The 15,721-nt window shown below is 40.3% G+C and overlaps 2 protein-coding genes across 2 annotated transcripts in view; both read right to left on the reverse strand.

The window, feature by feature from the left end:
* Positions 1–364: 364 nt before the first annotated feature.
* On the reverse strand, positions 365–3,531 carry foxl3 (forkhead box L3). Its single transcript, XM_038734972.1, has 3 exons — positions 2,319–3,531; positions 1,378–1,546; positions 365–1,114 (listed from the first exon to the last, which is right to left on the reverse strand). The coding sequence occupies exons 1-3, from the start codon at positions 2,423–2,425 to the stop codon at positions 641–643; spliced, it is 750 nt and encodes a 249-aa protein (XP_038590900.1). The 5' UTR covers positions 2,426–3,531; the 3' UTR covers positions 365–640.
* A 4,941-nt stretch (positions 3,532–8,472) lies between these two features.
* Positions 8,473–15,721, reverse strand: part of fam20cb (FAM20C golgi associated secretory pathway kinase b) — a 49,276-nt gene continuing 42,027 nt past the window's right edge. The window contains exons 5-11 of the mRNA XM_038735345.1: positions 13,259–13,374; positions 12,413–12,593; positions 11,947–12,056; positions 11,623–11,704; positions 11,013–11,072; positions 10,682–10,832; positions 8,473–10,226 (exon numbers count right to left, since the gene is read on the reverse strand). Coding sequence (XP_038591273.1) covers positions 10,110–10,226; positions 10,682–10,832; positions 11,013–11,072; positions 11,623–11,704; positions 11,947–12,056; positions 12,413–12,593; positions 13,259–13,374 — 817 coding nt within the window. The 3' untranslated portion in view covers positions 8,473–10,109. The remainder of the gene's footprint in view (positions 10,227–10,681; positions 10,833–11,012; positions 11,073–11,622; positions 11,705–11,946; positions 12,057–12,412; positions 12,594–13,258; positions 13,375–15,721) is intronic.

Below are 15,721 nucleotides of genomic sequence, written 5' to 3' on the forward strand. Positions count from 1 at the left end.
AGCCTCACTGTGCGGAGTCTGACACTGCAAAGTTGTCTTCAGCTATTGTATTCATCTGCTGGAGGAAGAAAGTTTGTAATGCTGCACTCTAAATACATACTAAAATATGACCAAATCTGCCATTGTGAAGAAGAAGAACCTGCATGAATGACACGTAACAAGGAAAAAGATTCTGAATAAATCCTCCTTTTATGAAGAAGACCATCTCAATTTATCATCTGAAGATAATCCAATAAATCCAAGAAGTGAAGTTTGTTTTTACCTAATCTGAGCAAAATTTTAAAATATTTTCAAACACACACTTGTGTATATACATATAGAGAATACTGTAAACCTAATCTATGTCAGCACTGGACACTGCACATACGGTATAATGACAATATGAATGCTTTACTGGATTGTTCTGGATTGTTCACATTTTATCTTTCAGATGAATTCTTAGACAACATGATGCTTTCTTTAAGTTTCCATCTAGAATGCATCACACAATACTGTACCTCTTTACTTTGTTCATCATTTACATTTTCAAGTCAGTAAAATTCCGCTTGTGGAGTTTTTCTTCTGTCTTCTTACAGTAGTTCCCAGTTTTGGACACAGATGATAATGAAGGAATAAGTTCACTTTCTGCTTTCCTCTCCTCTTACAGAGTCCAGAAGTGCAGGTTCAGATGTTGGGGCTCCAGAACATGTATGGGCGGCCCTGTGGGACCTATGTGAACAGGGCCGTGGGAGGATCTGGACCCAAGCAGGGGCGGATCTGGAGTGGACAGGATGTAGTCAATGCTAAACTTGATCTCTGACTCTGGTTTCCCCTGCTGGGTGGGGTTTGGGATGCGGTGGTTTTGCTGGGGGCCCGGCCTCGGCCTCTCTGGGCTTATAGAGCAGAGGGTGGAGTCAGGTTCATGGCGCCGAGCTGCAGGTGCGTGCTGATTTCTGTGGCTCTCCAAGTGGTGGAAAGGGGTTTCTCCCGAATCACGGAAGCCGATTTTCATGTTCCTCCTGCGCCGGCGACGCCGGAAGTTGCCGTTTTCAAACAGGTCGAGCATGGATTCACAGCCGGTGGCAAAAGTCCAATAGTTTCCCTTTCCCTTCTCATTTCCCTCTGTCCGTGGAACCTGTGGGGAATATGAAAATACTTGATAATGATTAACCCATAATAAAATTAAGAAATACATTATTACTACTGGGAAAAGGAAAAAAAACACTAAACTACTACTATTTCTCCTTCTCTTGTATAAGGATAAAAAGAGAAATAATTAATAAACAAAAATAAAAAGACTAAAATTGTGTAAAATTGGTAAGTAAAATTCACTTTAACAGGCACAAAACCCCTAAAACATCTTGTTAAATTGGCATTTCCCAGTGGGTTTTTGCATACCTTGATGAAGCAGCTGTTGAGAGACAGGTTGTGTCGGATGGAGTTCTGCCAGGCTCTCTGGTTGGAGCGGTAGTAAGGAAATCTCTTCATGATGAACTCGTAGATGCCCGACAGAGTGACCCGCTGCTCGGGGCTCTGCTGGATGGCCATGGCTATCAGAGCTATGTAGCTGACAGACAGACACACACTTTTGTTGAAAAAAAGATATCACATTATAAAGTCTCGTAAGCCTTGTGTTAACTATTCTATCTACTGTACCTGCAGACCACACTGTTTTGTGTGTCAAAGTAGTAATTATTTACCTCTTTTCTTCTGACATTATTAAAATTCAATTTACAGAAAAGTAATGGTAACCCCTTCCTTTGCAACAAACTGAACTTAATTTAATTTGCATTGTTATTACTGCAAATAAAAAAATATAAAACATTTTATCTGCTGTATTGGGTATGCAGAAATAAATATATTTCTTTTGTTTGCTAAAAAACAAACAAAGAAATGTACATAACTATAAGCAAGTCTGAAAATAATCAGAAATTTTAAGTTTTTTAAATACAAAAATCAACTTAATGTAAAAGAGATATTGATCTACAGCGCACCACTGAGCTGCCTAAATATAACAGTCAACTACTGTACACTGTATATCTCATTTGTATATCATACAAATCAATGTATGCCTCTTAAAGCGAAGTCATTTTTGATTAGTTAGTAAAAGCTATTATAGATTTTGTGTACAATGGTAAAACTGAACTAGGTAAAAATTATTTTGGTTTTGTACAAACTGAAAAACTCAAGTCATACGGAAAACAAAGTCAATTTTACCCTTTTGAAAGGAAAAATAAAAATAAGGAAATAATCATTTTTTAAATCCTACTAAATCGATATGACATGCTGGTAGCTTTGTCAAAGTTACATAAAAAAGATGAATAGAAAATCGTCCATACCTGTACGCGGGTCTACACATTTTCTTCTCTTCGTCCGTGCTAGAGGAAGGGTATCCGTCTCCATCGTAGTTAAAACAGTTGAAGGGGTAGTGAGAGTTATCAAACATATCTAAACCTTGAGGAGTCGGACGTACGATCCAAAGTGTTCGGCTCCTCTGACTTTCCTGGCCAAAGTCCAGCAGCAACACCCTGTCCTGCTGCTCTGCTCTGCCACCATGCTCTGCTCGGGCCAGCTGACACTCACTCTGAGCTCTGCTGATGACGGCTGCCTCCGGCCCCCCCCCCTCCTCCCTCCCCTCTGTCTCCCCTTTCTGGTCCCAGCTGGTCTCCAGGAACGGCTGCAGGTCCTAAGACTCAGTACCACCTCTCTGAGCTCTTTCAACTCTTCTGTTCTGGTCAGTGCAGTGCAGATTTCATATTTATTCTGTTCTCTGTTTATCTATCTATTCACACTTATATATGAGGGATATTCAAGACAGGGCCAATTTAAAAGTTGAAGATGGCCTACTGCATCTCATTTTTCAAATGACCTTTTCATTGCACACAATACTATACTAAAACAAAGTCTCACTTTAAATATATTGCCTATAGGATATTTATTTATCGTAGATGCTCTAACAGGTTAGTTTCTTTTAATGCTCCATTTTGTTTTGTTTTAGGCTATGTTTGTGTGATTTAAATGTAATTCTGTAAAGTTACAACCACACCTACAGCTGTTAAATTTGGTGGAACAGAAGGATGTTTTCCCTCTGAAGTACAGAGTAAAAATGCAAAGTCTAGCAAACAGGAAATGCTTGAGTGCAGAGCCAGCGGGCTTCAGTTCTCAAAAATTGCCCGTAGCTATGTATTATATCCGTCCCTTTTATATTTATTTCTGTAAGTACACAACAACCCTGGGCTGTGGGGTCTGTTCGCCTTAGTTGAGCAATGAATAGAGGCTATCTTTTGTCAGTTCCCAAATCCTGGTCTAAATCAGACAACCATATTCCACCAATTTAGTGTTACACTTCTGTAATGTTGTTGCACTGACGATGGACAGTGAAAATCGATGCAGCAGAAGCAGAGATGTTGTGTTTTTGATACCGTGCATTCTGTTTCCTTGTCAAAACCTGGCACCTACATTACCTGCAATGCAACTTGACCGCTGACATTTCAGTCTAAGATTGGGGTGTGTTAAGCTGGTTACTGCTAACGTTGCTTCAAGCCGCAAGCCTCAAGTAGAGATAAGTAGCGGGCTACAGAGGCCTGGTAAGCTCACGTCTTTCTAACTCCACATCAGCAGATTTTGTCATTTTCAAACTTGTAGTCTTCAGCCCCACCCAACACTGACTCAAGTGACATCACTTAAGCAATTTATGAGACATCACACAGCTCCCTCTGAAGCCACAAAAGGCTTTATACAACTTTCTTCACACACTGTGTGGAGTAGTACTCCCCAACACCTGTATACAGACTTTGATAGGCAATGTCAGTGTAGTGGTCTTTAACGTGCGCTCGACTAAGCTGGTCCAGTCCAGGCTGTCTCACAGTCACCTGAACCTGGGGCGGGTGCGCTGGACAAACGGCTCCTCTCCCCCACCTCCAGCAGGATTCTGGGTGGTCCGCTGAACTCGTAGGCAGCCTTCATGTTTTATTTTGCTTCTTTTTATAGCCTAATCTCTCTAACTGTACTTGAAACAGCCAACCCCAAACCAACAAACAACATCCTTTTCATCTTTGTTTTCTTTTTTTCTCCGTTGACTCTTTGGGGTGTGTGTGTGTCCACTCTGGCAGACATTTAGTCAACAACGGGAAGTTTTGTAGATGCTATCTATAATGCTCTATAATGGCCATAAATTGTTTCCGTGTCTATAAAACAGGGGGATGTGTATTCTGAAGGCTCTTAACGGGGCAATTGGAGGTCTCCCGTGAGGCGACAGAGGCCAGGAAAACAGCCTGAGGTCTGCCAGGCCTCTGTGTGTGGGCCTGCTCGTGCAAGAGAGGGCTATAGGCGCTACAGCGGTCGACCCGGAGACATTAAAGCAATTCTCTCTGTGTTTCTGATAGGTTAATGAAGCAGCTGAAAGGTCAACGCTGTTCTCAATTTTAGGGGTAGGCCCAGATTTTTCAAGTGGCTTCACAAAAAGCTTTAGTGAATCTTAAAACATGAAAAGGAATCTCAATTGATATCACTGCTCTCTGTGTCTGTCTTGCATCTGTCCACATGATATTCTTCTTCTTCTCTTACGCATGGATGGGGTTTTGACTTATAGGTAAGGGACGGTAGTTGTAACCATGCAGGGCCATAGTGACCATTGAGGACACTTTCTCTCTGTATAGAAGAAGAAGAAGATACTTTATTGTCACATACATGTAGCGAAATTCATTCTCTGCATTTAACCCATCCGTCAAGGGAGCAGTGGGCAGCCGCTGGGCAGCCGCTGGGCAGCCGCTGTGCAGCGCCCAGGGAATAACTCCAGATCTTTATCAGTGCCTGGTCAGTTGCACTGACTAAGTTGTTCTACTTCTAAACCTATGAATAAACATGCCTAAATATATTTAGACCTTTCCTGTCGGGACATTACAGACAATATCATAATATAATAATGATATAATAATGTTAAATTGGAATTCCACCTGTTTTACACATGAAGGTCAGTCTTGAGAAGTTGGCCACTAAATAACCCCAAGTGTAGGATCCAGTGTTTTTGAAGTTTGAACCATACGGGACTAAAAGTCTAAATATCGTCACTTTTGACCGCTTTAACAGTTAATGAAATATTTTTTTAAGTCTAAATCATCATGTGCTTTTGTCTCTTTTTTAAAATACATTTTTTAACAGTCCACATAATGTTGTTGTCTGGTCAAAAAGGATTTCCAAATAAAGATTTCCAAATAAAATCAAGAACTGAAGAAAGTCCATCCCAGATTTGCAAAATCAGTAGCTGCTTGTCATTTTGTGTTCTGTTTTGATGAGCTGTTTTCTGAAATGCTTGTCAGTTTTTTTCTTTTTAAATACACATGCGTTTGGTATCAGCTCAGCTACACTAACATGTCTCAACTGAAAGCATGTTTCAGTTGAGTACATATTTGTATGAGTAGTGGATAAAACACATGCCTTTGGTGTGGGAGACCTGGGTTCGATTACCACTACGACACATCCACCAATGTGTCCCTGTGCAAGACACTTAACCCCTAGTTGCTCCAGAGGTGTGCGACTTCTGACACAGTGTATATAGCAATTGTAAGTCATTTTGGATAAAAGCGTCAGCTGAATAAGTAAATGTAATGAACTCCATTTTAAACAAACACCTTATGTTTAAATAATTCAGTGTTCTCTTTGCTCAACCAGTGCTATTATGTAGTCCTCAGTACTACCAGTAGTGAAAGTACATTTCTTCAGGTACTTAGTACTAATTTGAGGAACTTTTACTTTACTCCACTACAGTTTAGAGGGAAATACAGATGACCACATACAGACTGCTTATGAATTAATGGATCATCAATAAAAATCTAATATATCTTTACTTTTGCTAATAATAATTAAGCACTTTTACATAAGTGGCATTTTCAATGCAGGACTTTAACTTTAAATGGAGTATTTGCACAATTCCTGCTTTTAGTTAGGTTAATGGTTGGGAATACTTGCACCACCACCACTGAGTACTACACTACTGGGTTAACCTATTCCCTTTTCTTTCTTTTTTGCTTTATGTACTTTACCACAAAGCAACATAACTGACTTCATTAGACAAATAGCTACCAACATGGGCTCCTTCCACTGTCAGAGGTTGCCTGGGTCTGTTCACTCCAGACAAGAAAAACAGATTGATTCATACAAAGCTGTAAGTAGGACCAACAGAGAGAAACAGTGTAGAGGAGAAGAGGAGGTCACTGTATCAGGTTGGTTTGAACTGAGATCAGATAAGCACCTCATTGTTCACTCCCATGACGAGGCTTCCTCTGGCGTCCTGTCTGCGGGCGGCCGCAGCGATTACAGCCCTTAGTTCTCCTCTGGTCACTCTCTGTCCCTCTGATGGTTGTCTAAGACTCCGCTTCCTCCATTCATGGCTCTGTCTGCCTGTGTGTGTGTGTGTGTGTGTGTGTGTGTGTGTGTGTGTGTGTGTGTGTGTGTACATGCATTTATGTAAACCAACCAAGTAGCTTTTCCGGGGGCTGTTCTGTGAGGAAAGGTTATTAAAACACAACAGTGCACTGGGAACTGTAAACATGCCTATGCACAGAGCTGGGGCTGAGGGCCATTTTCCTTTGCACTGTACTGTGCAGCCATCCTCACTGCCACCATTCACTGTCAAATTACACTAGGTTACAGAGTGCTACAGATAAGACCTCCAGAACAGGCCTGTGTTCCCCTGGGTATTCATTTTGTACCAACACCAACAATTCTGACTCATGCAGGTCTATTTTGTGGATCTTGATTGGAGTTAAAAGCTGCAGTTGTGCCGCATTTCTCACAAAAGAGGAACTTATGTATAAAAAATTTAAGGGCGTAAGGGCGGAAAAAGTTGGTCAAGCCCACAAGTGTCTAATTTTTGCATCCAATCAAGTTTGTCTGTGGACACATTATAGTTACTAATCTCAATATCATCTTGTTTTCTTTGGCAAGCTATGACTTGACTGACAAAACATTTGATTTAACAATTTTTATTTTTAATATTTAACATTGGACATATTTTTAAAAGGAATCGTCAGGAAACGCTCTAATTTGCTTTCTGTCCAAAAGTATCAGGGAGCTTTTCAGCTGATGGCAGGCACACAGATCCAGGCGAGTTGTTTCCCCCTGTTTCTACTACTTAACGCACACAGGACATGAGGTCATCTCATCTCACTCTAATAAAAAAGCAAACAAGCGAATGTCACTACTACACATAACTGTAAAATGCATCATCTATATTAAGTTTTGTTTCACATGTATTGTGTTTGTACAAAAAACACTTTTTCAGGTTTCATTCAATATCTATTGCGTGTTCTGTTTTTGTTTTAGCTGCTTTACTTACAGTCAGCCTTTTATCTATCAGTGATTTATTTGTATTCAATTATTTTTATCTTTTGTATCCACTGTTGTTGTGGCGAAATGTCTTCTATATGTTGTTGTCTGTGACTTGTATGACTTGTGACTCTTGAGTCACTGTTCACGTGGCTAGTTTACATATAGATATATAGTTATCTATCTTGTTTATAATGTTGTTTTCTTATCATTACTATTTTTTTTATCATAATGTTCTATGTTGCTTTAGTCCCGAAGGTGTTTACTGCATTACAGAACCATTTGTGTTAATGAAAGCTTGAAATAGCATTAGCAAGGACGAAAATAGAGGTTGAATTGTTGAATGAAATGCAGAATGAGGGAAGAAGCTGTTTGATTTTATTCTACTGTTTTAATTATTCCTGGTCACAAGTTTAGGTCAAGTAATTACTTACTGTCAGAGATGGGCAAAGAGAAGTGTATTTTCAAAATAAGATACCAAATACTCACATTTTAATTGTATCACATTAAACTTCATAATACAGCAGCCACACCATGTATCAAAATAAACTACTGTTTTTTTGTGTTTCAAAAATGCTAAAAAATACTTTTCCAAGGTACCATGAAATCCTTTTTATCCAACCTTTTATCAGCCTATTTGATCAATCCCTTCACCAGTACATTGACTCAGCTGATTAAGCGGGCAATGTTTGAAAGCAACAGATTTTCCATGTCAAAGTCAGTTTACCAGGTTTGGGAATGAAAACAGTGAAGGGAACTTTTCCAAGTCTTGTAGTTGCAGTGATGGAAATATATTTAGGTTTTAGTGCTACACAGCCACAAACTTTACAGGAATTAATTTTTCCTGGAAAAGAAATCTATACATTTTTGTGTGTAATATTTCTTATTCTGTCCAAAGGGATGTCTAAGTGCAGATTCCACCTTAAATGACAACCACTATTTTCTCCAAATGCTTCTGCTGGCTGGATGATTCTTGTGTTTTCATGTTCACGAAGAGGAGATTCATGTTTTATAACCATGAATGATCACCCAGGCTTTACTAACTACATTACGTTTGTTATCTTCCGTGATGATTAAATATGAATCATCTCTGAAATAATATTAAAACATACAAATTAAACAAATGCACAAGCGGTTCTTTCTGAGGAAAACACTGACTCACAATAATTTCTGCTTATTTTGTTTTATTGCACTTTTACCATGATGCAAAGAAAAAAAAAATAAAAAAACAAACAACAAAAACAGAAACAATGATTTGAATAAAAAAGAAGCATTTTCCCTTTTAAGAACATTATCTAAACGTTCTCCATGAATCCATCCATACCTCCACACATACTGATCTGACACAGGACTATGGAAACTTAGGCTGTATAATAAAACCTTATGGAACAAATGGAGTCAGCACACACGTATATATGTAGACCTCCGTATCTTATCTATAGTTCGTACCCAGGAGGAGTTCATACCTTTTCCCGCTATGAAACCAGACATTCAAGTATTTCTATCATTGCACAGGCACTATATTTTCCTACTGTATATATTAACTTTCAGCCAGTGACTGAATCGTTGACACCAACAGTTAAGCTATCAGCTGTTGGTTATGAATGAAATATACATCCTGAAAAATAATCTCTCCACAACAGCAACATCTGGACATCAAATAGTATATTACAAAGAAACAATAATATAAAACTATTAGTGTCACATTTGGCTTTTGGTACCATATATCTAACCTCATATCTGCTGCACTGAAAGAAACAGTAGCTGGGATTAAATGGTGTAAACACAGGCAGAGACTTGCTCATTCCGATCAAACCAATGCTTGTGGAGAGGTGAGATATGGAGAGGGTTACCTTTACTGAGAGGCACGGTACTGGCAGCCACTTTTGTACATGCTCAGTTTGCCCTCTTTTGGACAAATGAGGAAGTACACCACTGATGGAAATTCAATAGTTCAGTTTAACAGAAAACGGACGATGTAGTGTTACTGATTGGTGTTCATTTCAAACAATAAATATGAATTTTAATAAATACTCTCTCAAGTACATGTAACATTTGTGGACAAAATTAATCCAGGAGTAAACCCGCACTCCAATCAAATATCTCCATCTTGAATACCAATGATAGAAGCTGAATCGGCAAGACACTATGCAATAAAACATCATTTTTATAATTAAGACAAAAGGAACTCAACCTCCACCGTGAATGTTCAACCAATTGCCACTTGCGATACCAACAATACGTATAAACACACATAATTCAGCTTGTGAAGAGGGGGTGGGGGGTGGGGTCCCTCAGAATTCACTGAATTCAAAAAAAGGGTACTGAACAAGACAGAGAAGGCGTCTCTTGCAAGACTTTCATGGTTTGGTAGTGCTGCGGTGGGTCGGTGGGTGTTTGGGTCAGCTGTGGTGACACTATCCTACACTAGAGTCAGGGCTGGATATTTTAAGGAGCCTGGGTGATGTGGGGAGGAGGGCGGGGGAGGTTCAGTTTCGTTTGTGACCTGGCCCCAGAACCATCAAGACGTCTTCGACATCATCTGCATCTCAAGCATCAGTACATGTCATTGCACTGTTTGTCAAAGTCCAGTCCTATCCAGCAGGCCTCCACTTCCACACAGCTTATACTAACCTCAGGCAGGTGTGCTTCCCTGTAAGTTCAGCAAAAGAAATCTCTGAGAAATTCAGTACAGGGAGCTCATCTGTGTTACAGGAGGCCAATTCAGTTTTAAGAGATCTGCTCAGTCCAGTCTCCAATCTTCAGGGATTCAGTCCTATCCAGCTGCCAGCACCCCAACATAGCTACCTCCGTCGTGGGCCAGTGTGGGCATGGTCTGTCCCTTGGTGCCCCTGGAGGTCGTCCTCTACAACGTAACTGTAGCCCTCCTTTTCAATGCATTCTGACAGCACATTCAGCACCTAGTGACAATTAAATACCACAAGACAGAGAGAGGAAAGGTTTAATTAACGTTCTTTTTACCTGGATGTTTAAAGTAGCAGTTCAACATTTTGGGTAATACACTAATTCACTTTCTTGCAGATAGTTCAATGAGATACATATACAGTCTATGGTTTGTACACTAAATACCGTATGAAGGTACAGCCACAGTCGGTTAGCTTAGCTTAGCTTAGTTTGTTTAATCTGGACAAAAACAGATTTTTTGGTTTTAGAGGTGCTAGTAGGCTGATGTTGTTCTTCGGATAGAGCTAGACTAGCTGTGTCCAACTGTTCCAGTCTTTATGCAAAGCTAAGCTAACAATCTCCTGGCTATTACCTATTTGATCACTTTGATCTTCTCACTCTGGGGAAACAACTGTTCATTTAAAGATTCAAACCAAACGATGCACACTGTATATAATAATTATGTAGTGACCTGGCGTAGCCGTCGGTCCATAGCATCCAGGTGTGGCTGGATGAGGATGGGACTGAGGCGGTCCCTCACCAGGGATTCTGCTACGAGCGTGGACAGCTTGTATTCTTCCTTAGCCAGCAGCTGCAGACGCAAGTAGGTCGACTTCCTTACCCTGCAGAAAGAAAGCAGCCGGGGGGGAAAGAGTCAGCGCGCAGTTAAACACACATACTCTGCAATTCTAATAGCCAAGTAATCACGTGTGGAAATCCTACTTCCATTTTGCACTGGGATCAATAAAGCCATTGCACCCTTCTTATCAAGCTACATAAAATCACCAGCAAAGACGTCTTACCTGCAGCACTGCGTCAACGGCACCAGAATGGACACCTCGTCATGGGAGTGTTTTCCAAAGCTAGGGTGAAAGATAGAAGCATGGATGCTATTAAAGGCGATGACTGGTATTTATATTTTTTTCTGCTGTTGTGAAATTTGCTGGTTGTCTGCAACTATCATTGTGTCAAGTTCTTGATTAGTGGGATTGCTGGGCAGCAGCTTATACACTTATGTTGTTTTGCATATTTCTTCTCCATCGTTTTATGCAGTTTTGTGTATTTTCATAAAAAGGGTGCATACATTTCTAAATTTAATGAGCTATTCCTGAAAAACATGATTTAGATTTTTTAGAAACTCAAATTTCAAAATGTGCCCATTATGACATTTACAGTTTTTGAATCATATACTGTAATGCACTGAAGCCTAATGATGATTTTTTTTTTTTAAGCCCCCATTGCATCTTTAACTAAGCCAACACATTAAGGTTAATGACTTTAAAAAGTTTGCCATCATTCTCTTCAAGAAATGCTTCTTCAGTTTAGCTGCGTCTTTATCACTCGATTAGAGCAAGCTTTTTATAAAAAAATATATTTTATTTTTATGTGGTACAACTATTTGCAGCACCTTACCCTCTGCCATTGTCGAGATGGATGATAAAGGTCTCATTTCCAAACTTTTCGAACGTCTCGTAATGGTGGCGATCCATGTTTCCTGTGTTGGAATTCAAGCAAACGCTATTAACAAAAAGGTAACTTACATGTTATACTGTTTACCCTACATATGTGTTGGCGTACAACAATGCTATGCCCATTATTGGCTTCCAAAACAGTGCTTAAACCACCATAGGACAGTCAAATAAGAGTTGTTTGTGTGAATCACTTTAGGATACATTAAATAATCCACCCATGCAGGGAAAACCTGTTGTTTGTGTTGTGTCAGTCACGTCAACTCACCCATGAGGAAGTCAAAGACAGTCATGTCCATGATGTCCAGCAGCCTTGTCCCACTGTCGTAAGGTGGAGTCTGTTTAACTTCCTCGCAGTAGTCCGGGTCCACCTCCCATCTGAAGAGTTTAAACATCTTGTTTACATTTTTAATTTATTAGAATGTATGCATCACCAAAACCCAATTAATCTCCCCTTTTAACAAGTTTTTTCCAATTTATTCTTGATGATTTTGGGAAATTGTGTTTTTTTATAACAATAAGTGTTTTCTTCCATGTCATGATCTATATCTATATACAGCTTGTTTTATTGCTTTTGGATGTCAGTCAGCTTTGACACGTGGTTAATGTGATAACTTCTATAGCTTCTGGTAACTGACAAGTAGTGTAATAAATGTCCTCGGACAGCTGAACCTGCAGGACTCTGCTTCATTTAGGGAATGCAGCGTGGTCTGAGTGCAGGGTCGATCTCTTACTCTGCCTTCTTGCGTTTGTGGTAGGACCGTCTCCACGGGTTCCTCCAGGTTTTGCGTTTGGCGAGGGCCAGGTCTGGGAGGAAGGCCGCCAAGGATCCTTCTATCTGGTCCGGTTTCCCGCACAGAGCGTGCTCAGTGGAGCAGTAGTACGAACACTCTCCATAGAAACACACATTGTTGGCTAAGAATTGGAAACAGAACATAAATTGTTGTTTGTTAAGTCTTTGTTAATGACAGCAAAATGTCACACAAAAATTGAAGTAGATATATTCTGGGTATATTTTACTATATTACTCAGCAGTTAAATATTTTAAATGTGTCATAGATATATATGAGTGTATATATATAAACGCAGCTTTCAAAAGATTTAAATAACCTGGGGACATTCAGTGACTGTTGACACTGTCACTTTTAATCCTGTAAAGATTTTCCATGTGTATAATACATAAAGAAAAGTTTGCATCGCTAATTAACTGTCGTGCTTCGGCATGAGCAAAAGTCCCCTGACAATATTAATCCCATGCAAATGAATATCACAGTAATTCAGGGCACAGAACTAGCTTTACTCTACATTTCGAAGAAGGAAAGTGTTCATTTTTGCTTGGCTTTAACTTTTGAATGATGAAGAGAGAGAGGAAAAACTGCACCATTTAATTACTTGTTTTCTTCTCAGATTACAGTTTTGGGGTTCTCGCAACAGGAACTAAATTGAGCACAAGTGAAATGTGTGCAACATTTTTATTAATTCTGTGGGTGTAGCAAAATCAATCTCACTGTATCTTGGTTATTATGTTTTTTCCTTCCAGATGTGTCTCTGAAAACCAATAACTCCTTTTCAGTGTGTACCTGGTGAAATGAAGAAGGTCCTCCAGAGCTTTTTGTCTCGTGTCACATCTCGGATCTCCTTGGTCATGTTGACAAGCCTGCCTGCCACAGGAGGGACACGGCGAAAGTCCAGGATCCTACAGGACAGAGAAACGTACTGAGGGGTTAGATTTTGCCCTCAGAATACAGCAGAGCTTTTCAATCTGTGAGCTGCTCTCCAGGTGTGTGTGGGAGAACTGAATTGGAATGCGGAGGGAGACACCTGAAGCAAAGATGCTGCACAGATAGCGTGAAAGGGACAGCTGCATGTGCTCTAAACAATAGGAATATAGTTATCGTAGTTTGTCCTGTAAATTTGGGTTCACCAACAAGGATCTGCAGTTGCAGGACTGGCTGTGACACGCAGCTCATGGAGGCAGTTAACATACTTTCAGCCAATTGCCGTAATTTGTGTCAAAAATCGCACTCCTCGAATCCTAATTCAGTCAAATCTGAACATACAGACATGGCTCAGTGTGACTTACAATTTCCCCGGACATCACTATGTCCAACATCTATCACAAACAAATATCTGTACACCCACTTAGAAATCCTAGAAAAAAACTCCAGAAGTGAGAATCATGAGGTTTTAAGGTTTCTTCAGTATCAAAGTAATCCAGTGGTAATTGTCTGTACATCCATTGCAAACAGGAACATCCATTATGCCATCTTGGCAGTGGAATATAGTGATGAATGTGGATATAGAACGCATCATTGATAACAAAGTCATGAACACATAAGAGTTTGCTTCAAAATGAGACAAACTGTTTGTGACAAAATCATGGTAGGTATTAAACTGAATTACAGGAGTCGTACAAACAGAGGGCAATAGAGTCGTGAGTTTTGACTACTCACTGACAATAACCCTGAAAATCTTGCTTTGTTTTAGACATTATAGAGCTTTATATGTAATAAAAAACTGGTAGAGAAATGGACACCTGATGGCAAATTCAGGCAGAAAAGGTTTTTCACCATAGATGGGACTCAAGCCCACAATCCCTGGCTTAGAAGGCCAGTATTACACCACCGGGGCATTCTCTCCTTATTGACAACCATACTCATCTCATTTGATGTCACTGCCAACAGGGGGCACTGTGACATAAATAATAACCTGACAGTCACACCACATGGTGGTAAACCTCCCTGTGGTTTCTATTCTACATCAAACACATTTTTTACTTTCACACAGTTTTCTGTATATTTCGAGATATTCCCAGGACATTCTGGCAACCTATATGTCTCTTGGCCATTGTGATACTTTACATCATCTAACAGGAAACTAACATTAGTGTCTACGTGTATCTATGTCAGATGGAGAGAGTAAGGTTTAATAAAGCTATCTTTTACTGAGAGATGCCGTGGCTGTCTTCCTGTGTGCTTGCCACGTGCCTATTTTATGCATGTGTAGCCTCATGTCGTCAGTACCACCCGGCTACAACATCAGCACGGGTTCTTTAAAAATTGATACCCCCTGACAACACATAATGGCCAAGGCCTGAGGGCAGAGAGAAAGAGAGAGAGAGAGAGAGATAAAGAGGCAGGGAGAACCTGGTGAAGAAGCAGGAAGAAAAAGAGAGCTTGTAGTACAAATGATGCCGTCAAGTAGCGTGGCGGTGGGTGGAGTGAGACAAACGCACACAGTCATGTCTCTTTCCTCGTCCACAGGATGAAGCACTGCACAGCACCGTCTGGCCTGCTGGGCCTGGGCCTGCTGCCATGCTAAAGGGAACAGCAAGGGCCGACTTTAATTCCCTTCATCACCCACGCTTTTTCTTCCATTCTTCGGTCCCTTTGATAAACCTTATTCCTACCGTGGCATTTTAAATTCATGTTATATTCAGGGTTTGATTGAGAGGTCCCCTAAGAGCTGTGCACAAACAACACTGGGAATCATCATTTCACATGTTCCCTGCTGAAAAATTTATAAATCGCCAGCGGGTCTCATGAATTTGGAGCTATATGGTTTCATATCTTAAGGTGATATTGGTCCTTGTATGTCTTTATATCTGCTTTCCCACCTAATGCAGCAATACCAAGGGCACATTTAAATCCAATCACATAATTAATGATGCTTATAGCAGTGTAGCCTATATAAGAAAAGACAAGTGGCTCTGTGTGTGTGTGTGTGTGTGTGCACACGCTTATACGAATGCTGCTTTTAAAAGAGACTGTTTGTGTCTGTGGGCCCCCTGGGAGGCAGTGTAGCCTAAGCCTCTGCACCAGCAGCAGCAGCAGCAGCAGCAGCTCTGTAACCAGGCTCTAATTTAGAACAGACAAAATAAGGGGAAAAAAATAAAACGCTGTTTTTGGCAAACCCTGCCTGGCTTATATTTAGAATGGGCACAGGGCCTTTCATGCCTTTGGTTTCCTCCTCTTCCCTTTAACCCACACATATGCTGGGAGTGTGTGAGCATATTTTTGTGTGTGTGTGTGTGTGTGTGTGTG

This window comes from Micropterus salmoides, unplaced genomic scaffold (genome assembly GCF_014851395.1).
Source record: "Micropterus salmoides isolate LMB-PRFRI ecotype aquatic unplaced genomic scaffold, ASM1485139v1 Ms_hic_scaffold_21, whole genome shotgun sequence".
NCBI lineage: Eukaryota > Metazoa > Chordata > Actinopteri > Centrarchiformes > Centrarchidae > Micropterus > Micropterus salmoides.